Below are 24271 nucleotides of genomic sequence, written 5' to 3'. Positions count from 1 at the left end.
AAAATGAGGTAGTAACCTATGCTACAACATGGACAACCCTTGAAAACACTACGCTTGGTTTAAGAAGCTGGTCAGAAAAGACCATATACCGTATGATTCCACTTCCATGAAATGTCCACAGCAGGCAAATTCACAGATATGGGAAAGCAGATTACTAGTTGCCAATAGTCTGGAGTGACTATAGATCCAGGGTTACTTTTGGGGAGATGAAAATTCTCGAATTAGACAATGGTGATTTTCAAACAACTTTGTAAATATTCTAAAAAGCACTGAAAGTCCACTTTAAATGGGTGAAATTGTATGGTATGTGAATTACATCTCAATAAAGCTATTCTATTTATAGTTTGACTCTTAAAAATGTAATTATATTACATCCAACTTTACTACTTTACTGATGAAAATATAAATTTAGAGTATACGAAGGATTTGCTCTACAATAGTTCTATATTGTCCTATATACAACACTTTACAATAATATTCTTTTAATGTAGATTCAAAAATCTAGGAAGTATTACAAAGGCAACAAAAACAACAAGGACAAAATTACATAATTTTGATACTTCATGAGACATAATTAGATTTTTCTATAAGTTAGACTAAACCACTACAGTAATATTTAAATAAATCCATTTGTTTTATACAAAAGAAACACCCTACCACAGTAGAGTCTTGTAATGTCTTGGTGAACACCAATTTGATGCTTTAAGATTTTAATGTGATGCTAACAAATTTTCAAACTCAGGCAAGTTTAGAAATGTCTTCGTATTGAATTCCTTCAACTCTGCGTCCTTTTAAAGGGCCCTACAAATTAAAATAATTGAAGAAGTGGTTAAAAACACACATGCACTTACAAGACAAGAAAAGGACATATGCTTCTGGATGCCAACGTGCCCTCTTCACATCCGTAAGACACCATTAAGGTGGCTAACGTTCTTCATGACTCTGAATTTTAAAAAAATACCCTATAGCGTCCTCGTCAGGAACTGATCATGTTTTCTTCATGCTGGGTGGGATGCGTTACCACTAGATGCTGTGCCGGAGACCTGCTGGCTGGTCAGTACCTCCTATCCCCCTCCCGCTCCCCTGGTCAGGCGTGGTGTGAGACGGCGCTCCGGCCCATGGAACGGACAGGGGTGGCATGGGGCTTAGCCAGGCCATGCACCCTCCACACGCAGCCCATGGACAGGGGTGACATGGAGCTCACCCAGGCCACGCACCTTCCACACGCAGCCTCCACACACAGCCCAAGGACAGGGGTGGCACGGGGCTCGCCCAGGCCACACACTCTCCACAGGCAGCCTTCCACACGCACCCTCCACACGCAGCCCATGGGACAGGAGTGGCACAGGGCTTGCCCAGGCCACGCAACCCCCACGACAAGGGTGGCACAGGGCTCGCCCAGGCCACGCACCCCCCACGACAGGGGTGGCATGGGGCTCGCCCAGGCCATGCACCCTCCACATGCACCCTCTACATGCAGCCCACGGGACAGGAGTGGCTCGGGGCTCGCCCAGGCCACGCACCCCCCATGACAGGGGTGGCACGGGGCTCGCCGAGGCCCAGGCCATGCACCTTCCACACACAGCCCGTCACGCTGCCCATGATAACGATGACACGGTGCAGCAGTGCGAGGATCTGAACTCCATCTCAGATCTTTCCTTTGAAGACAGGTCAGGTCTCACTCTTGTGAGCAGAACTGTCAGTGGACCAACTCTAAATGAATCAGCAATTTTACTTAAATGTCAGATTCCTGTAAATGAATTACTTTATTGATCTCGCCTGCCTTAAACTCTTTATGAAAGAAGGAAGAACACTGAAAAATTATTGATTTCTGTGGCTTTCCTCCATTAATCATGACTATACATTCCTCACTAATTACACTCTGGCAGATTAAGTTTATATTAGATATGAGGGGGAAAAAACTGGGATACAAAACTATACATATTATACACAATTTTATAAAATACAAAGATGGGGGAAAAAACAGACTAAAATATTAATGGAGATTACTATTTGCCTGAAGGCTTATGGGCAATTTTTAAAAAGTATTTATATTAAATTGTAATTTTCAGCTTTTATACAAGAGTATTGCTCCAGACTGAATGTTTGTGTCCTGCCCAAAACTGATTCAATACATTAAAATGTGATGGTATTAGGAGGTGATGAGGTCACAAGGACAGAGCCCTTGAGGATGGGATTAGTGCCCCTAAAAAGGGACCCTAGAGAGCTCCCTGCCCCTTCTAGCACGTGAGAGAACACAAACCAGGACACAGACCCTCAGCAGACACCCAGCTCTGTCTGCACCTTGGTGTTAAACTTCTGGCCTCCAGAATGTAAGCAATAAATTTGTTGTTTCTAAAGTCACCCTGGTCTATGGTATTTTGTTATAGGAGCATGAACACATAAAGACAAGCATGTATGGTATTTCTTTTGTAATCAGAAGATAAACTGCTTCAGCAATGTCAGTTATTAAAGCAAACAGGCTTATACAGGGACTTCCCTGGTGGCCCAGTGGTTAAGAAACCCTCTTCCAAGGCGGTGGCTGTGGGTTCGATCCCTGGTTTGGGAGCTAAGACCTCACGTGAAGTGAAATTCATTCATTTCTGACTCTTTGAGACCCCATGGACTAGTCCATGGAATTCTCCAGGCCAGAATACTGGAATGGCTAGCCTTTCCCTTCTCCAGGGGATCTTCTCAACTCAGGGATCAAACTCAGGTCTCTGACACTGCAGGCGGATTCTTTACCAGCTGAGCCACAAGGGAAGCCCAAGAATACTGGAGTGAATACTGGAGTGAATACTGGAGTGAATACTGGAGTGAATACTGGAGTGGGTAGTGTTGGTTGCTCAGTTATGTCTGACTCTTTGCAATCCCATGAACTGTAGCCCAACAGGCTCTTCTGTCCCTGCGATTCTCCAGGAAAGAATACTGGAGTGGACTGCCATTCCCTTCTAAAGAGGATCTTCCCGACCCAGGGATCGAACCCAGGTCTCCTGCATTTAGGGCAGCTTCTTCACCATTTGAGCTGGAGTGGGCTGCCTATCCCTTCTCTAGGGGGTCTTCCCGACCCAGGGGTTGACCTGGGGCCTCCTGCACTGCCACCAGGACCTCCCTGGTGGCTCAGACGGTGAAGCGTCTGCCTGCAATGTGGGAGACCTGGGTTCAGTCCCTGGGTCGGGAAGATCTCCTGCAGAAGGAAATGGCACGCCACTCCAGTATTCTTGCCTGGAGAATCCCAGGGACGAAGGAGCCTGGTAGGCTACTGTCCATGGGGTTGCAAAGAGTCGGACATGACTGAGCGACTTCACTTTCACTCCTGCATTGCAGGTGGATTCTTTACCAACTGAGCTATCGGGGAAGCCCAGATCCCACATGCCTTGTAGCCAAAAAACCCAAAACGTAAAACAGAAGCAACAGTGCAACAAATTAAGTAAACATTTAAAAACATGTTCCACTTCAAAAAAACTCTTAAAAATAAGGGGCAGGGCAGCAGGGGTGGAACCTTACAGATTTCCAAATAGGAGAGAATACAAACAGAACACCCAAAATCATAAAACACCAAATCAATGACAGAAACCATGGCACATTTTAAAAGCATTTTGAAATCTGTCTTTCTGTAAACATACTTACAGTTTCAATGACTATAGTAGCAGAAAAAGTCTTCTCATTGATGGATTCTAGGGTGCCTTCATTTCCTCTGTAGCCTCCATTTAAAACAAGGATTCTTTTTCCTGCAACAGAAAAAGAGTTAACACTTAATACAAAGAAAATGCCACTTTCTTCTACTTTCTTACAGCCAAATATAACTGCACTGCATCAACACAATGCAAGTTCTTAATCATTTATTATCTGTATGATTCTATAGTACAGTTTGTAGATACTTTGATCACCATCACATTATAAGACTCCTCATTTTCCCCACTTATTTGTTAAGGGATGTTTTAATTTAAGACCAAAGAGCATAAGGTTCTTGGAGGGAATGCCCAGAGCCCATAAGTAACCAGAAAAAATTCAGCTTACTTTGTTTCTTTTTAAAATCACAAGATGGTTGTTAGTTTCATAAAAATGTAAACATATGCCTACTGAACCATTCTATCTCTAAGAATTTTCTCAGAAAAGAAATCTTATATTTATATAAAGATCTGTACATGAATGTTCATATAACAGTTTTATTTATAATGGCAAAGAACTTTAAACAACCCCAGTGTCCATCAGTAGGTGACTGGATAGAGGCTGGCATGTCCACATAATGAAATACTCAGCAGTAAAAAGGAACAGAGTACAGATGCACACAACATTATTCTGGATTCATTATTCCAGAATAATGTGGATGAATCTGGAATAATGGATGAATGTGCTTAGTGAGAGAAGCCAGACAGAAACACAGGACACATGATAAGATTTTATTTACATAAAATTCTAGGAAAATAGGAGCTAATCTATATGATGGAATGCAGACTAGAGGCTGCCTGGGGGAGAGGGGAGACAGAGCAGGGAGCAAAGGGTTAGAAAGGAAATGGGGAAACTTTGCGGGGGGGTGGTGGTAGCGATGGTTTTCATGGGAATAGGTATGTGATGTAACTTATCAAATTATATACCTTATACACGGATGCAGTTTATGTCAGTTACACCTCACTAAAGCTTTTGAAAAAAAAAGTCCACAATTCCTAATCCATAAAATGAATTTTGTTTTAGGGAGAAAGAATAACAGGATCTGATCTGATAAACCCAAGTTTGAGAGACTAACATTATCACTGTGCCAGCAATGAAAATACCATGAAGGGTTTTGGGTCAGAGGCAGACAACCTAACCACAGTGGCATTTACACTAGAAATGTGTAAGATGGTTAAGGAACAGAAAAAGCAAAATACTAACTTTTACTATACTATCTCAAATGGCTAAACAAAGGCATTAATAATCATCCTAACACAATTGATTTTATCCAGATATGTCTATGATTTGCTTTTCGGGGAAAAAAAAAAATAGATTCTAGGAAGGGAAAATTTATTCATGCCACAAAACAGCTTCCTCAAAGGACTGGTAAGCATCCACATCACCAAGTCAAACAGGAGCTGGTTATAATAGGCAATTACATTTTTCTAAAGAGGAAACTCATATCTGGAACTATTGAGTAATGTCCAGTAGGAATGGAATCACTTATTTCCATGGTATATGTATTAAAGGGTCTGCAGAGTGATTTACCTGGTGCTGGAATGACTGTCTCTAAATGAGTCTGGTCAAGTTTCAGCTTGTCTCCAGAGTCAATCATCTTTACGACAGCTGTATATTTGTCAATTACTTCCTGTCATGTAAAACCAACACTTTTATAACAGAAAAGAGATGCCAATATGAAGTCCAGGGACAGAAATAAATAAATGAAAACAAATGAAATTCTAATCAAAGAGTAAGAGCAACTTGTTTTAAGAGTAACTCCTTCTATTAATATCAATGGAGTTTATTTTCTAGAAGCCATATTTGATCAGGCTATGATCCTTAAACAGTTCAATTCAAAGTTTAGTTGAGGTTTTCACTTGGAAGGAAAAGGCTGGCCATCTTAGAATGAGTCTTTAACACATATAGCGAGAGGAACAATTCTGCCTTGTTTAAATACATCAGGAAGGCAATTTATGTAGGCACAAGGGCTGGCTGCTAGCATGAAACTATACTTAGGAAAATCAGAAGAAAGGAAAAGAGTTGAGAGCTGATTTTTAAATTTTAAAATTCTAGGGCAATCAAGATAAGCCTCTCAGGTTTAACACAAGAAAGTCCTTCTTAGAACTCTGAGGCATCATTTCATTGCCTGTCAACAACAATGGGAATGCATAAGGTGTACTCGCTGAAGTTTTTTAAGACATGGCCATGGGCATCTACACTATTTGCTCCAGTAAGAAAGCAAACCACAGTTTATACTATGGGTGGAAACATTGTGCAGTCAGCCATCAAAAACCTTAGACACACTGCTTCTGCTGCTAGGACTTGGTTTTTGAGGAGTATCAAGATGGCTTTACTCAGCCCCCCAGCAGCTCCTTTCCCAAATTTCATCCCTAACTTCACAGTCCTACCTTTACGATCCCCTTCTTCTTATGATACTTCTCTCCAAGTTTTTTGGTTATAATTTTCACTATGATTTCCTATGAGGAAAAAAAAAAAAAGATGGAAGGAACAATATAAATTACCTTTCCTCTTTTGATCCTACATTTTCAACCATTTTCACCAAAAAATCATAGCAAAATGTTAAGTGAAAGTAAAAGTGAAGTCACTCAGTCGAGTCCAACTCTTTGCGACCCCGTGGACTGTAGCCCACCAGGCTCCTCCGTCCACGGGATTCTCTAGGCAAGAATCCTGGAGTGGGTTGCCATTTCCTTCTCCAGGGGATCTTCCCAACCCAGGGATCGAACCCAGGTCTCCCGCACTGCACGCAGACGCTTTAACCTCTGAGCCACCAGGGAAGTTAAGACCCTTTGGAGTTGGAAGCTTTCCCAGCACAATGGCAAGACATTTTCTTAGTAATCTTTCATTTCTTCTTTCTCTTTTTAACTCAACACAATTGGTTACCAAGAGAAAAAATGCATATCTCATGGCTGATTTCCACAGGGAAGGTTCCCTGAAATCTAGCACTTCTACCTACCAATCTCAATTAGTCTAGGTCTTTCAGATAGCAAAAACGGAAAATAATTCTAGGCTTAAATTCAAGGGGTCCTTACAAAAATTTGGCATTAAATTCAAGGCACATTACTGGTTAAAGAACAGGAAGCCACCATCCAACAAAGGTACAACCAGGACTTTACAGAGCAGATGCACAGACGAGTCATTGAAGTTATAAATGTATCTCCAGAAGTGACAGATATTTAAGAAATTTAGCCATTTATATCAAAGACCATTTAAATAATTCATGTAAAAGGAGCCCTGAACACACACACACGCACACAAAAAAAATAAATCATTCACGTAAGAGCACTAGGCTCAGTGGTAAAGAATCCACCTGCAATTCAGGAGACACAGGAGATGTGGGTTTGATCCCTGGGTCAGGAAGATCCCCTGGAGGAGGGCATGGTAGCCCACTCCAGTATCCTTGCCTAGAGAATCCCACAGGGAGAGGAGCCTGGCAGGCTACCATCCATGGGGTCGCAAAGAGTTGGACACAACTGTATCAACTTAGCACACACGCAAGCACACACTTAGAGGTTAGAAGGCCCAGTGGGAAACGTACAGGCTGCAGCCAGTAATCTGTCCGCGCAGTTCTCTTCTTCTCCTCTTCAATCTGAAGGATGCATGAGACATTCAAACAATTACCTCTTTAAAATATTCAGTTTATTTCTAATAACATTCTGTTTAGCAAAAGAACTCCATAAAACACACTTCACAGAAGATTGATATAATGTGCAAACTCTGATAAACATTTTCGGCAATTTATTTTTGATTGAAAAAAGCAACTCTAAGAAAATAAGGAACAGGCAAATCAACTGACCAAGAAGATAAACAGCCTCTATCAAGTCAAACTTCGAGGCTGCCTGCCAACATCACACAGTCCCACCCCTCCTTCCTCCCCCAGACCGTCATGAGACAGAAAACAGGTGATGTGTTCAGGGGTAAAAATGTAACTCTTATGGACCAATCTAGCACAGTGTGCTTGGGTATACAGTTTGATGGCAAAAAGGAGCTTCCCTGTTTGACAAGGATGATAAAGCTGTCAAATGAAGGAGAAGGAAAACACATCCAGGAGAGATGTAAACAAAAGGGTGACCAAAAGGAAACATGCTGACCATGAGCAGAACTGCATCTCACACCTTTTTCTTTCTCAACTGCTTAGTTAACCCTAAGTACCAACTGTCAAAGGGAATGAACAATGCCATTGTTTGGTTGATCTGAAATTTCATTTTAATTCTGCTGACTTCCCAATGTGAACAAAGAATACTCTATAAACTTGGCATGTTATATTCTAAGCAGGTAGATCCAGCTTTCTGTTTCACTTAATTAAATTCAAAATGGGCTCTAAGACTTCTGCGGGGCTGCCTCTTTTCTCTCTAACGTCAGATGCCACCACTCCCGTGCTCACTGGGCTCCAGCCACGTGGATCTTCCCTTCAGAGGCTGAAGTAGCGATCTTCCCTGCCTCAGCTAGGGAACAAACTATTTCCCCACTCCCTGCCTTCACGCCTCCTCAGGGCTTCACCTTTTGTGATTCCTCGTCCACTGGTTCACTTTGTCTGGAATATCTCTTTTGCTAGAGCAAAAGTTCCATGACACGCAGGGTCCATGTTTTTCTCCCTACTCCACACACGTAGGACCTTGCATGATGCCCAGCACATAAGAGCAACTCTGCATGGGTTGAATGCTAGAATGAACACATCTCACAGTGTACACGCAATATGTTATACTTTAGGCTGTTCTGACTGCCCTGCATTTTCTGTTTTTCCAATAATAGGGAAGACCAGTTTCTTCCTATCCCTTTGCAAATGAAGGAAAAAGGTTGAGGAGCCCAGGGGAAATGATGTTAGGAGGGAAAATAATCAGTCTCTTGTACCCATTTATTCTTTCTCTTCATAAGTAACTTGAAAATTTCATAAATTTATTGATCAGGGAAAGTGGTGGGGTGAAAGGGAGAAATGTGTATTTAAGGATATATTAAGAACCTTCTGCAGAATGACTCCAGAATTTCAGGTAAATTTAAAGCAGAAATATAGCTCTAAGTCAGATAATCACAGGTTTTCAATGATGTCACATAAATTTGGCTATCTGGTTTAATCAAATTAAAAATATGTCTAAATGTTCTCTTCCCAGCTAGGAGGTGTTAAGTGGAAGTTAAGAGGCCACAGAAGAGATCCCTGGAGGATGCCAATTTTCTGAGCCACCAAAGGTGAGCAGAGCTTTTATTTCTGGCATCAATCACCACGATGGTCCTTCTAAATGAAATCTACTGACCACAATTTCAGGAAGAGTTCTGCAGACAGCAGTTGAGGCAACTATCTAGGGAGGTTCCAGCTCCACTCAGATGGAACTGCATCTGGGCTCTTCACCCCTAATCTGGCCTGAGCACATTTTCCTCCCTTTGTATTAATCTCATAATTGGTGAAACTGTTTAACTCTCCTCGGTTGGAATCACATCGTTCACCGAATAGCTAGAGTGGACAAGCAGTTCATAAAGCTCACCTCCATGATTTCATCGAGGGCAGACTTCTTCTTCTTCTTCTCCTTTGACAGAGCCGAGCTCTGGGAGGACTCCTTCCGCTTCACTGAAGCCGCGGTCCCAATCGTTTTCAGGGCACTTGGTCCCAAAGAACTGAGGGGAAGAGGAATGTGCTGATAAAAACTGTGCAAACGTGCAGGCTTTATAATGGGTGAAAGGAACAACACAGATCCTTCTACTACAGATTAGTCAAAACAATGACGGGCATGTCCCTCACATATAGGACTGGGAGCACAGAGCCCTTCCAGTCCCCACCCCAAGTCAGCGCCACTCTACCTGTGTGACCCAGCCATGGACAACAGCATCAGCCTCAGGGCTGGGGCCACGAGGGTTTCTTTCCACTTCTGCTAGGACCCTCAGCAATTTTCCCTACGCCCCAGTTCCCCAGCTATAAACGGGGATTGTAATGTGGCCCAACTCTAGTTGGACCGCAAGGATCAACCAGGTGAGAGGTTTGTAAAACAGCCAGCGAAGTCCAGCACAGTGCTGTGGGTTCCACTTCCTTAAAACAAAGATTTCAACATTCAGTATGATTTTTCTTTATTACTCCTGATTGCCTGAGGTCTTCACAGCACACATTCTCAACTTTTGAGTGCTACTATACAACCGTCACCACTGGCCCCAGAATACCATCCCCGATTTACTATGTATACTTGTCATTCTGAACAATTTGCTATTGATTGAGCCATGCCTGTCCAAGCCTCTGTAATTCTGCACGTCTCTTTGTACCTAAAATAGTCTCTCCATTTATTTCCATTTGTCAAAATTTTTTAAGATCCATTCTTCATGAGACTTCATGGATAATGTCCTTTTTTGAACTGCCAGAGCACTTTGGGGCAGGCACCCCACTCCACCTCATATAAAACCCTTTGTATATATGACTCCTCTCTCACAGGAGGGGAGAGACTACATATATCCATATATATATATATTCCCCCCTGCCCCGTAAAGTAGCAGTAACTATCTTGTGACTCAAATACATGTTCCATTAATATTTGCTGACTCACTGAACTCTACCAGTCTAATTAATTATTTTGTCATATTTACAAAATATGAAACTGAGTTGTACTAAAGCAGTTACTTTTTCTTAAAACTAAGCTGAATAGGGATTTCCCTGGTGGTCCAGTGGCTAAGACTCTGAGCTCCCAGTGCAGGGGCCCGGGTTCAATTCCTGGTCAGGGAACTAGATCCCACATGCCACAGTGAAGATCGAAGATCCTGTGTGCCGTAACCCAGGGAAGCCAAATAAATAAAGAAATAAAATAAAAAAAAAAAACAACAAAAAACTAAGCTGAATAATAAACAAACCGAGTTAAAAAATGGGCAATAAGTGATTCTCCAAAGATTATAAATGGCCAAAAGCACATGAAAAGATCCTTACCATCACTAACCATTAGGGAAATGCAAATCAAAACCAAAATGAAACACATTCATTAGTCTGCTACTATTAAAAAAAACATAGAAAATAACAAGTATTCGCAAGGATGTGGAGAAACTTGAGCCCTTTGTGCAAATGCTGGTGAGAATGTAAAATGGTACAGCTCTTGTGGAAAACCTTTTAAAAATTAAACCCAGAATGACCATATAATCCAGCAAATCCACTTCTGGATAAACACCCAAAGGAACTGAAAGCAGGAATGTGAACAGATATTTGTACACTGATGTTCAGAAGAGCATTAACCACAAGCACCAAAAGACGAAAACAACTTAAACGCTCACGATGGATGACTGGATAAACAAAATGTGGTCTGCATGTACAAGGGGACATTCCCATCGAGACTACAGAAGAAAGAAATGCTGATCCAAGCCAAGACATGGATATACCTTGAAGATGTTGTGCTAAGTGAAAGAAGCCAGACACAAACGGACAGATATCTACTCAGATTCACAAAGACAGATAAGCAGAACAAAGGTAACCAGGGACTGAGGGGAGGGGCAGTGGGGAGTTATTTTTTAGAGTGAGTCATGGAGATGGATGGTGGTGATGGTTGTACCACAGTGTGAATCTACTTAATGCCACTGAATTATATACCATTGTGATTAACCAACCAACCAACCAACCAAACAACAACAAAAAACCCTCTTCCCAAACAAAAAATTGAGTTAGGTTAAATAAGCATTGGGCTTCCCTGGTGATTTAGCTGGGAAAGAATCTGCCTGCTATGAGGGAAACCTGAGTTTGATCCCTGGGTTGGGAAGATCTCCTGGAGAAGGAAATGGCAACCCACTGCAGTATTCTTATCTGGAGAATCCCCATGGACAGAGGAGCCTGGGGGCTACAGTCAATGGGGTTGCAAAGAATCAGACACGATTGAGTGACTAAGCACAGCACAGAAATAAGCATCATGTAGAATATGAAGGAAAAGAGCAAACACGACTCAGCTCAAAAGATAAATTCCACCAGATACCCGTGTCCTCCTGAATACCTATCCGTGTTTAAAGCTCCATGACTAAAACTGAGTGCACAGCACACGACAAGCAGCACGTGCGTATCTGATGGAAGAATACGAGACCCTCGAGAAAAGAGAACACGAAGGGCAGACACAAATACCCGGCCACGGGCCATCCCAGGGCTTGACACACTGCAGCCTGAGGGCCAGACCTAGTCTACTGCCTGCCTTCATAAATGAGATGGAACTGGAACACAGCCGGGCTCATTCGCTTACGTATTGTCTGTGGCTGCTTCCTCAGTCCAACAGCACAGTTAAGTGAAGTGGTGACCAGCACATGGCCAACAAAGTCTAAAACACTCACTATGTGGCCCTTTACAGAAAAGGCTGGTCAGCACCAGCTCAGTACCACACCCTTTAGAAGGGAAGGCAATTGCTACTGAAAGTCTACTAACGTATTTATACTGTAGCAGGTGCTAAGGAGACAGCTGGAGAAGTTAAGTCTCTATTCTCAGAAAATCATAATAGAGCAGGTAAAACAAAAAGTGTATACCCCAGATAACACAGTGGGCTATGATAGAAAAATAAATACTGCCATAGCATAGAAAGAACCATTGAGTGAAGGAGTCAGGGTGTAGTAAATGTTTACCATGTGAAGCATTTTAATAAAAAATGAGCTTTCCTCAAAAAACAGAATCTGCTCATCACAGACAGATAAGAAAAAAACAGTTTCTAAGAAAAAAATGAATCAACCATTAAACAAAACAAAAAGAGATGAAAATGACAACTAGACAAAATAACTCACAATCCTGCACCTTTTAAGACAGTCATCAACGTTCCACCCAAACTCTTAAGTTCTAAGATACCTGTCCACGTGGCTCACCTTGATTTGGAAGATGCTGCTCCTGAACTACAGGCTCCTTTATTCAGATTAAACGTAACTGGAAGAAAAGAACTGGTATTTGATATATATTTGGGGAAAATTCTAGCAAAACATCAGGTAAGCCACAAAGAAGCCACATAGAAATTCATGGACATTTTGAATAAATGAGAGCTGGAATGCTGCTACCCAGAGATCATAAACTCCTGTAAAATATACTGAAATGGTGCTTACAGAGCAGGGAGAGACCTTCACTGGATAGAGCATGTGGCCTTGACCCTTCCCCACTCCGCCTCCCCTCTCCCTTTGGTAACAGGAATCCCGTTTTGTTTGGGTGTCTGTAGGCCTCACACATGGCTTGGAGGATGCTATGGTCTGAAGGGGTGTGTCCCCTCCCAAATCCAAACACCCAAGGGGATGGGACTAGGAGGTGGGACCTGTGGGAGGGGTAAGTATGGTTCTTTGGTCTAAACCAATAAAAATCATTCCATTTCCTTTCCCAGTGACTGTTTATGAGGGGGACATGAGATACAGTCTGACCAATGACATTCAAAAGGAAGTCTGCTGTGAGGAAGAAGGTCTTCTAGGAAAAGCTTACTTGCTCATAGGGGACTCCAGAAGAGAAACAGGCTCTCTGTTTTCCTCTGGACAGGCTGGGTCTGCATATGATGGCTGGAGTGCTGGCAGCCACCTCGTGTCCAGCTGCTGACAGTGTGACATCCGGAACCACCCTATCTCTGGGAGTCGGAGTCTTGGTATGGCAAAGTATTTCCTTACCGTTTAGGCTAATTTTACTCAGTCTGGTTATTTGTTGCTGAAGGCATTCCATCTAATTCACTGTTATCACCTTTTCATTTTACTAATGAGAATAAAGCAGTCCAGGTAGCTAATATGTTCTGTTCCCAAACATGTTGCTAGTTTTGGGCAGGGCCAATATAAAAGCATCCATTTTCAAACATGAAGAAAAGTACCTTTTTCTTCGTCATTTTCTCTGCTTAATTCCGTAAAAACAGGGACTTCCTTAAAAAAAAAAAAAGTTTGAAGGTTTGGTTCACAGTGCATTTACTAACAATATTCAAGAGCTCTAAATTATAACTCATTATCTAAAACAGTTAAGGTATTAAATAAGAGATTACATGTATCTTCCAATAAGACATCCTATGGGGGGGTGTGGAAGGAGTTGGAAACAAGCCACATGGTTCTCAACAGGAGAATGGATAAACACTGTTATATTCATAAAGTGAAAGGTTATACATCAATCAAAAAGAGAAAGAAGCACTAGTGGGAAAGGACATGGTGAACGACACACAGAGAACGTTATGTTGAGCTAAGGAAGCCAGACACAAAGAGAACATACCATCAATAAAAATAAATGAATGCATGAATACATAAATAAAAAAGACAGCATACTGGATGATTCCATTCTTACAGAGTTCAGAGACAGGTTAAACTAACCAATAATTAATAATAGTGTGTTGGTCAGTGCTTCCTTCTCTGGGGATAAGGGGTACTGGTTAGGAATGGGCATGAGGGAACCTTCTAGGATACTGGAAATGTTTAATATGTTCATCTGGGTGGTAGCCACATGGACTATCTACTTATCTATAGTTCGATCAACCCATCCATTCCTCTAAAGACACATACATACGTCAAAGTTGATGGAAGTGTCGCCGCAAGATTCGCGCATGCCATGCACTTTATGCATGCTACGTCACAAGCAGCTTTTAACACTATTCAACGGCTAGCAGTTCCACATACACACTAGGCTGTATTTTCCTGCTCTCACACACGTCTAGTATACAAGCTCCTCGAAGGCAGGGATCTTCATCTTCTCTCCACTACTGGATCCCCAGTGCCTATAAGAACGCCTGGCACACAGAGGTGACCAATAACTATCTGCTGAAATAAGTGCCTTGATCTAGTTATTCTATCGGCTGAAACAATTTTATCATGCCTCCCTCCCCGTTCCCCTGGGTTTGGCCCAGTGACTCCTCAGGACTCCTCAGCCTGGGGGCTGTATCTGCCTTTAAATATTCTTGCGCCACCCCAGGCTGGAGAAGGCGCTGGCCCTCTGTGTTCCCACACCCTGTGGTCTTCCCCAGCACTGCATTAGCTACAGCTAGTTGAACTGACCTGTTCACGTCTTCACCTTTAGGTACTGACTCTATTTTAGGGATGAGGAAAAAGGTTTAGAAGATTACACAGTTACATAAGCATGTGAAGTCAGGAAGTGACCCAGCTTTGTCTCCACTCCACAACCTGGGCTTTTATACCACGCCACGAGCTTTCTCCTACAAAATGCGGTTCAAGGCGTAAACAAATAAGTGATTGTGCTTCTTCAGACCTTTGTCTGTTGCATCTCTGGATGATGCCCACCTGCTCTTTTCCTTCCAGACCTCTTCTCACTTGTTCTTGAATAAATTTGGCGGTTTTTTCTTCATCATCGAGGTCCTGCTTCTTCTTTTTCTCTAGTTCCAGCTGCCGGCGGATTGTTTCAGGGTCTCTATCTATATACTGAATATACCAGCCTTTTGGTGTCTCATCCACTTTGCACAAACCTTTAAGAAAGTAACCGATACTATTAATTTTGTACACAAAGCTGAAAGCAAATATAAATGTGATCTCTCTGAAGTAATTACTCATTCATTCAAGTACACTCATTCAAACAAGTTCAAATACACAAATTCACACAGCTACTGACATTTAGATTTTAATTGGAATACTTTCTCTCTAATGTTTTTGACTAGGTTGCGATAACACATATAAACAAGGGAAATATTAAAAAACGGATTATCCTGCTTAGTAATTATTCAACTGTCTAAGCATTTAACATCCACTGAGTACATGATTATACAGTGGAAGTGAGAAATAGATTTAAGGGACTAGATCTGATAGATAGAGTGCCTGATGAACTATGGACGGAGGTTCATGACATTGTACAGGAGACAGGGATCAAGACCATCCCCATGGAAAAGAAATGCAAAAAAGCAAAATGGCTGTCTGGGGAGGCCTTACAAATAGCTATCAAAAAAAAAGAAGCGAAAAGCAAAGGAGAAAAGGGAAGATATAAGCATCTGAATGCAGAGTTCCAAAGAATAGCAGGAAGAGATAAGAAAGCCTTCTTCAGCAATCAATGCAAAGAAATAGAGGAAAACAACAGAATGGGAAAGACTAGAGATCTCTTCAAGAAAATTAGAGATACCAAGGGAACATTTCACGCAAAGATGGGCTCGATAAAGGACAGAAATGGTATGGACCTAACAGAAGCAGAAGATATTAAGAAGAGGTGGCAAGAATACACAGAAGAACTGTACAAAAAAGATCTTCATGACCCAGATAATCACAATGGTGTGATCACTCACCTAGAGCCAGAAATCCTGGAAAGTGAAGTCAAGTGGGCCTTAGAAAGCATCACTACGAACAAAGCTAGTGGAGGTGACGGAATTCCAGTTGAGCTATTTCAAATCCTGAAAGATGATGCTGTGAAAGTGCTGCACTCAATATGCCAGCAAATCTGGAAAACTCAGCAGTGGCCACAGGACTGGAAAAAGTCCGTTTTCATTCCAATCCCAAAGAAAGGCAATGCCAAAGAATGCTCAAACTACCGCACAATTGCACTCGTCTCACATGCTAGTAAAGTAAAGCTCAAAATTCTCCAAGCCAGGCTTCAACAATATGTGAACTGTGAACTTCCAGATGTTCAAGCTGGTTTTAGAAAAGGCAGAGGAACCAGAGATCAAATTGCCAACATCCGCTGGATCATGGAAAAAGCAAGAGAGTTCCAGAAAAACATCTATTTCTGCTTTCTTGACTATGCCAAAGCCTTTGACTGTGTGGATCACAATAAACTGTGGAAAATTCTGAAATGGGAATACCAGACCACCTGATCTGCCTCTTGAGAAACCTATATGCAGGTCAGGAAGCAACAGTTAGAACTGGACATGGAACAACAGACTGGTTCCATATAGGAAAAGGAGTATGTCAAGGCTGTGTATACTCTCACCCTGCTTATTTAACTTATATGCAGAGTACATTATGAGAAATGCTGGGCCGGAAGAAGCACAAGCTGGAATCAAGATTGCTGAGAGAAATATCAATAACCTCAGATATGCAGATGACACCACCCTTATGGCAGAAAGTGAAGAGGAACTAAAAAGCCTCTTGATGAAAGTGAAAGAGGAGAGTGAAAAAGTTGGCTTAAAGCTCAACATTCAGAAAACGAAGATCATGGCATCTGGTCCCATCACTCCATGGGAAATAGATGGGGAAACAGTGGAAACAGTGGCAGACTTTATTTTGGGGGGGTCCAAAATTACTGCAGATGGTGACTGCAGCCATGAAATTAAAAGACACTTACTCCTTGGAAGGAAAGTTATGACCCACCTAGATAGCATATTCAAAAGCAGAGACATTACTTTGCCGACTAAGGTCCATCTAGTCAAGGCTATGGTTTTTCTAGCAGTCATGTATGGATGTGAGAGTTGGACTGTGAAGAAAGCTGAGTGCCGAAGAACTGATGCTTTTGAACTGTGGTGTTGGAGAAGACTCTTCAGAGTCCCTTGGACTGCAAGGAGATCCAACCAGTCCATTCTAAAGGAGATCAGCCCTGGGGGTTCTTTGGAAGGAATGATGCTAAAGCTGAAACTCCAGTACTTTGGCCACCTCATGTGAAGAGTTGACTCATTGGAAAAACTCTGATGATGAGAGGGATTGGGGGCAAGAGCAGAAGGGGACGACAGAGGATTAGATGGCTAGATGGGATCACTGACTCGATGCACGTAAGTTTGAGTGAACTCCGGGAGTTGGTGATGGACAGGGAGGCCTGGCGTGCTGTGATTCTTGGGGTCGCAACAAGTCGGATACGACTGAGTGACTGAACTGAACTGAACTGAGTACATGATATTCCTGCTGACTTCACTAGCAGAAAACTTCCCCCAAAAATGGAATAAAGAAACACACTGAATAAGTAATACAACAATAAAAAAAATTTCTTCATCTTTTTATTCCCTGAACTTTTTATCCCATTTGAAATGGGAAAAGAGGCAGCAAATTTAAAAATTGCATTAACAAGAGTTTGTGAAAGTGAAATGAATGTGGGGGAAAAAAACTGGGACAGGTACCTCTTAGTTGATATTTAACCTAACAATTCGATGCTTCAGTGATAAACCTTGGCATCATCAAGAGAATGGCTGCAGACGCCCTTACACACCCGCAGTACGCAAAAGCAACCCTGCAGGAGGGACTCCTCTCCACCAGTTTCTAACTGTCCTACTCAACCTCTTTTCCATAAATTTACACAGAAAGTGGACAGAGGAGTCTGGCGGGCTACCATCCACAGGGTCACAAGAGTCAGACACAACTGAGCGACTGGCACGTAGAATACAGGACCATCTTCTTGCCGCCCACATCACGTCTTGTTCTCACCTTCTCTGCCCAGCCACTTGGTGAAGTCTGTCAGTGTCTCCCACTGTGTGGCATTCATGTGGATGTGCTCCCGGTGGCTGATGTACTCATTGTAAACAATGTTGTTGTGAACCCTCTTGGTGCCTGAGAACAAAATGCAACAAATGCAGACCCTGAGCAGATTATAAGATTACAAAGTCACTGTGTGCACAAGACTTAAGGTGCTTACCAAAGCGTCTCCTGAGAAGTTCTAGGAAGTCATTTCGGAATTCCCTAATAAAGCAAGAAGGGAAAGCATTAAGGTAATTTCTACAAATATACAGCATCATCTTCCTGAAATTTAAGCCATCATACAGTTTGCAGGAGCAAATGATATATGAAATATCTACGTGAACATCTGTTGTGAACTTTTAAACATTGAAAAATGGAAGAATCCTGAAAGATTATAACCTTCAACAATTAAAGTTAAAAGTTGGTTTGGAGTTGACACTTTGTCTTGGTAAAGTAGGCACAAGGTGACCATGGGTCTCTGGAGAGGGTTCTTCATGAAGTTTCACGCTTCATGAAGTCTCAGTAAATGTGGTGTAATAACCCCATTCTATCAATAACAAAACTGCCTTTTCCATGTGAAGCTGGCACTTAATGTGTCCCTCTGAGCTAAGCACAATGTTAAGTGCCAGATAAACATAGGTGAGTAAGATATAAATCCTCACCAAGGTCACAACCTAGCAGAACCATCATAACCATAACAGAAGCTGAACTGTTGCTTGGCTAAGCTAACCTGAAAAAGAGATGTAATAAGATATCACGTGAAGCCTTGAGGGAGATGCCAGGAGGCAGAGGCAATCTTTAATCTGGGTGTTGAAGTACAAATAGAATTTTTACAGATGAAAAGGAAAAGAAGGCTGCTCCCAACCCCAACCAGCACAGAAGCATGAAAGCATCATTTGGTATTTGAGAAATGACAGGTAGACAACAATTATTTCAAATTAAATATTCAGTACATATTCTTTTCAAAAATAAACAAATAAGCCTGTTATATCAAGGAAAACAACTGACAATATTTGTTGTCAATATAAAATCTGAGCTTCCAAGGAAAAATGGAAATTTGGTAAACTAGTATCCACCACTATGATTTGACACACTTCCTAATACTTTAAGGTGTTTCTGAAGCACTGACTGGCATTAATGAGTATGATGTTATGACACTGTATAGTAAAACGTATCACTGTTCAGAATACCTCTGTACTGAAATAATAATAATAATAATTAACAGATAATATTAATCAAGTACTGGGCACTCTTCTAAATACTTACAAAATATTAACTCATTTAATCTTCACCTATGTGAGATTTGGACCATAAAGAAAGCTGAACATCGAAGAATTAATGCTTTTGAAAAAGACCCTGATGCTGGAAAGACTGAAGGCAGGTGGAGAAGGGGACGACAGAGGATGAGATGGTTGGATGGCATCACCGACTCGATGGACATGAGTTTGAGCAAGCTCCGGGAGTTGGTGAAGGACAGGGAAGCCTGGCGTGCTGCAAGCCGTGGGGTCGCAAAGAGTCGGACACAACTGAGTGACTGATCTGAACTGACTCTTCACATAAACCCTATGAAGGAAAGACAATACTTGAGAAGATACAATATCTATAGATAAACTCTGGAAGTTCAGTCAGTCACTCAGCTCCTGAGTGGAGAGCCCAGGTTTGAAGGACTTAAAAGTCAGGCAGTCTGATTCCAGAGCTGTGCTCTCAGCCACAGCTGTTTTAGCATGAAAGACAGTTTTTCATTATGTTTGATGTAGAAGGAAGGAAAGACTGAATCATGAGAAGTACTTTTTTAACAATTCCACACAATGATAAGTTGTCAAAAGAAGACAAAAATCGAGCACAAAGTTAATACAGCTATCACATTAATTTGTAAGGAATAAACAGAGCCTCCAATATATAAAATATTAAGCATCTCTTAAATGTCCAACTGAATAAAGCTTATGAGAGAAAGATGGTGTTGAGTTACTTACTCTGAAAAATAATCCATAAACTGCTGAGGATTTTCTGAAGCCAGCAACAGCTGTCTCTGATGAGATTCAGACATACAATGACACTTAAAGCCATTCTATAAAAATGCAAAGGCAGTAGTTAAATTCTGATTTAGGTCATTAAAAGTATTTAATTAAATTAATAATAAATAACAATAATTTAATAAATAGAAAACAATTTAATAAGTAACATTAATAACACATATTAATACATTAATAAGCAATTAAACAATAAATAACTGCTCTTTGATGATAAATTATAAAAAATAATCAAGTCACTGACTGTAGCATCTTTTTTTTTTTTTAAAGAAAAAACTTTATAAAACTGAGTTTTGCAACCTTGCTAATCAAAGAAGAACCCCTGAAGATTAAAGAGACAGAAAAATGGCGCTTTAGAAAACAGACATTAGCAAGAAACATTACAGGGCACAGTAACAAAGAGTGATTTCATGTTTTGACTCTTAACAAATTGCTATTGGGCACCTACTTCATACAAAGTATTAAGCAAGCATTTCGAGATAGAATGAAGTAAAATGGGTCATTAGTGAATTTCCACTAGGGAAACTATTATATTTTCACTCACTTTCCTATACTTTACTCCTATACTTTAGCTCATTACCCAAAAGACACTACTTCGTATTATACATAATCTTTATCATACTAAATCTGTATATTCTTCAGATGATTAAAAAAAAAAAATACAAGTTTTGGCTTCGTATCTACGCTGCTTAGCATCTGAACCTAACTCTTCACTAGTAAGAGACATGAGAAAGTGCCTCTCCTCTGTCTCCCCATCTCGGGAATGGCGCCGTCCTGGCCCTGCACCCAGTCCAGGATGCAGGACGCTGCACCTCAGAGGCCTCCACCTCCACAGCACTCTGTCTGCTCAGCCCTCCTTATGACTCACCCGGTCCCTCTGCTGAACCCCCTTCCCACTGTCCTGAGTCCAACCTCAATCTTGCTTAGAGCAGCTTCCTAATCTTTAGTCATCCAGACGCCTACACAATTTTTGCCAGGACCCAGTTTATAGAAACTACAAGGGTTAGAGAACGAGGACAAAAGACAACCACAAGCAAAAGTAATAGTTAAAAGGGAATCCTCCAGGATCACTACTGGCCTAGTCTCTTCAAGTCAATGTCAAGAAAAACAAATAGGGGGAAGGAAAGGTGTTCCATCTCAAATTTAAAACTGAGAGAGAATGAAAAGTCCTAGTACACGACAGCACTGAGACTTTTAGGGCAGCGAAACTATTCTGCCACTAGTATGACACTATAATGGTGGATATTAGTCACTATACATTTGTCCAAACCCACAGCATGCTCCACACCAAGAGTGAGCTCTAATACAAACTATGCGCTTCGGTGCTAATAATGCACGAATCGCCTCACTGATTGTCACAAAAGCACTATCCTGTTGCACCACGCTGACGGTCTGGAAGGCTGTACATACTGAGGCAGGGTGGGTAAGACAGATAGATCTCTGTCACCTTTCAAAAAATGGACTTCTTTTTTGCTGTGAACCTGAAACTGCTCTAAAAATTAGTCTTTTTAAAAAAAGTTCTAATAACTAAATCCAATGTACTGGTTTTGACTGGATCTTGGTTTAAAAAAATAACTGTTTTTTTTTTTTTGCTTTTATTTTTATTTTACTGAGGTATAGTTGATTTACAATGTGTTAATTGCTACTGTGTAGCAAAGTGATTCAATTATACATACACTTACATTCTTTTCCATTATGGTTTATCACAGGATACTGAATACAGTTCCTTATGCCCCCCCAAAAAAGTTTTATACAGCATTCATGGGAATAATTGAGAAAATGTGACTATGCAATATATACCAGGTGATACAAAGAAATTATTTACTTGACTGCACTGAGTCTTAGAGTTGCAGCATATGGGATATATTTTTCCATGTGGCTTATGGACTCTCTAATCACAGGCATGTGGACTCCAGGGCTTGGGGGCTCAGTGATTGTGGTACATGGGTTTAGCTGCTCTGTGGCACATGGGATGTTAGTCCCCCAACTAGGGACTGAACCTGTGTCCCCTGCACTGAAAAGAGGATTCCCTACCGCTGGGCTACCAAAGAAGTCTCTAAGAAATGTTTATTAATTTGGTTATATGTCATGACATACATTGTGACTACGTAGAAAAATATCCTAAGATTTTAGAGTAGCATATTTAAACATTTTTGGAGTTTAAATGGATGAAGCACAAACTGGAATCAAGACTGTGGGGAGAAATATCAATAACCTCAGATATGCAGATGACACCACCCTTATGCAGATGACATCACCCTTCGCACAAAGCGAAGAACTAAAGAGCCCTTTGATGAAAGTGAAAGAGAGTGAAAAAGCTGACTTAAAAACTCAACATTCAAAAAACGAAGATCATGGCATCTGGGCCCTTCACTTCATGGCAAATAGATGGGCAAACAGTGGAAACAGTGGCTGACTTTATTTTGGGGGGCTCCAAAATCACTGCAGATGGTGACTGCAGCCATGAAATTAAAAGATGCTACTCCTTGGAAGGAAAGTTATGACCAACCTAGACAGCATATTAAAAAGCAGAGACATTACTTTGCCAACAAAGGTCTGTCTAGTCAAAGCTATTCTTTTTCCAGTAGTCGTGTATGGATGTGAGAGTTGGACTATAAAGAAAGCCAAAGAATTGATGCTTTTGAACTGTGGAGTTGGAGAAGAGTCTTGAGAGTCCCTTGGACTGCAAGGAGATCCAACCAGTCCATCCTAAAGGAAATCAGTCCTGAATATTCATTGGAAGGACTGATGCTGAAGTTGAAACGCCAATACTTTGGCCACCTGATGGGAAGATCTGACTCATTGGAAAAGACCCTGATGCTGGGAGGGATTGGGGGCAGGAGGAGAAGGGGACGACAGAGGATGAGATGGTTGGATGGCATCACCGACTCAATGGACATGAGTTTGAGTATATTTTGGGAGTTGGCGATGGACAGGGAGGCCTGGCGTGCTGCAGTCCATGGGGCCGTGAAGAGTTGGACTAAGGGACTGAACTGAACTGATTTAAACATTTAGAAGTTAAATATCCTGATGTTTGTAATTTACTTTAAAATATTTCAGGGAAAAGGACACAGCAAAATACTTCAAATGTTAAATCTGTGTAAAGGGTATATGGATTTCCCTGTACTAGTTTTCTGTGTGAGAATTTTACCGTGAGTAGTAGTAAAGAGAACCAAAGAGAAATGAAAGAGAAATGACATCAGTGTCATTCAACGTGAGTCCCATCTAAAGTATCTCATCCCTCACTTGCAGAAACACTGGATTACATTATTCCAAGTGTCCACTGTTCTTCCTTTACTACCCAATTCAACATCCAGAGAAAAATAGGATCCCGTCACTAGCCTGCTGTCAATTTTTCCAGGTGTTTTTATCATCCACCTAAATAATGGGAAAAAAGTGCTCCACAGCACAGTCTACAAAGCTTCTCAATATCTGCCCCTCAGCCACTTTGCACATAATTTACTCATTTAAAACTCAAACAGTCTCACAAGAATGGACAATTACTAGTCTCACTTTTCAGATAAGTAAACAGGTGGAGAGAAAGCAAGTAACTTGTAAGGGAACACAGCTCCGCCTCCTGTTCTGACTCCAGAGTCCATATCTCACCCGCAGAACACATCCCAGACCTGGCACGTCGCAGGCGCTAGACAAAGCTTTGTTAAGTGATTAGCTTGCAAGGGCTTGGTTCTGGTCTGTACCCTGATTATGTCTAAGAGCCAAGCCAAGTCTGAGACGGGTGTTATTCAGGGCGTCCAGCGCCGCACGGCTCATCCCGCATTTCGTGACAGCCTGACTGACGTCGCTTCTCAAGGGGTCTGCAAAACCTTTTCATTCTTTATTCCTTTTGGGGTTATAACCTTTTCATTCTTTATTCCTTTGGGGGTGATCAGACTGGGGAGGAAGGAAGTGTCCAAAGCCGGCTTCTCCGCCAGGACGGGGGGTTGAAGGGAAGGACAGCCCTACTGAGTGGAGTCTCGGGCTTGCCCTGCGCAGCCCCCACGCCTTGGGGCGGGAGACCCAGGCGGTCGCCGCGGCGTCTGGCACCTCAGCCTGCATCCCCAGTGGGGTCCCGTCGGAGAGGCGCGGGGCTGGCCCCGCGCCCGCTTACCTCGTCCCGGCACTGCTTCTGGCACATCTGGCAATACCAGCGCAGCTTCTGAAGCCCCTTGGACTTGATCCTGTTGGCGATAGCCTTCGGGGTGAGAAAATCTGACTTCCCCATCGCGACCACCACAACAACCTTCCAGGGCCAGCGCCTAGACGACCGGAAGCGGAACAGGGCAAGCGGGAGTGGGCGGGACAAATAACACCGGCCAGTCGGAAGGAGGCGG

The 24271-nt window shown here is 42.0% G+C and overlaps 1 protein-coding gene across 1 annotated transcript; it reads right to left on the bottom strand.

The window, feature by feature from the left end:
• Positions 1 to 358: 358 nt before the first annotated feature.
• KIN (Kin17 DNA and RNA binding protein) lies at positions 359 to 24238 on the bottom strand. The gene is made up of 13 exons (XM_040248242.1): positions 24049 to 24238; positions 19884 to 19978; positions 18089 to 18132; positions 17881 to 18003; positions 14833 to 15014; positions 13428 to 13476; positions 12460 to 12517; positions 9150 to 9279; positions 7211 to 7261; positions 6063 to 6131; positions 5203 to 5302; positions 3631 to 3731; positions 359 to 801 (listed from the first exon to the last, which is right to left on the bottom strand). The coding sequence occupies exons 1-13, from the start codon at positions 24160 to 24162 to the stop codon at positions 739 to 741; spliced, it is 1179 nt and encodes a 392-aa protein (XP_040104176.1). The 5' UTR covers positions 24163 to 24238; the 3' UTR covers positions 359 to 738.
• Between the last annotated feature and the right edge of the window lie 33 nt (positions 24239 to 24271).

This window comes from Oryx dammah, unplaced genomic scaffold (genome assembly GCF_014754425.2).
Source record: "Oryx dammah isolate SB20612 unplaced genomic scaffold, SCBI_Odam_1.1 HiC_scaffold_10, whole genome shotgun sequence".
Taxonomy (NCBI): Eukaryota; Metazoa; Chordata; class Mammalia; order Artiodactyla; family Bovidae; genus Oryx; species Oryx dammah.
Note: the sequence above shows the minus strand (reverse complement) of the source record. Positions and strands in the feature narration are given on the sequence as shown.

What these genes read in the sequence shown, in the direction of transcription:
- KIN (XM_040248242.1), bottom strand. Translation starts at nt 24,162, where the DNA reads ATGGGGAAGTCAGATTTTCTCACCCCGAAGGCTATCGCCAACAGGATC. An exon ending in TTTATGGATTATTTTTCAGA is followed by an intron (nt 18,133 to 19,883) that starts GTAAGTAACTCA and finishes TTGCTTTATTAG; the next exon opens with GGAATTCCGAAATGACTTCC. An exon ending in GTCTGGAAGGAAAAGAGCAG is followed by an intron (nt 13,477 to 14,832) that starts GTGGGCATCATC and finishes TTTTTTTTTAAG; the next exon opens with GAAGTCCCTGTTTTTACGGA.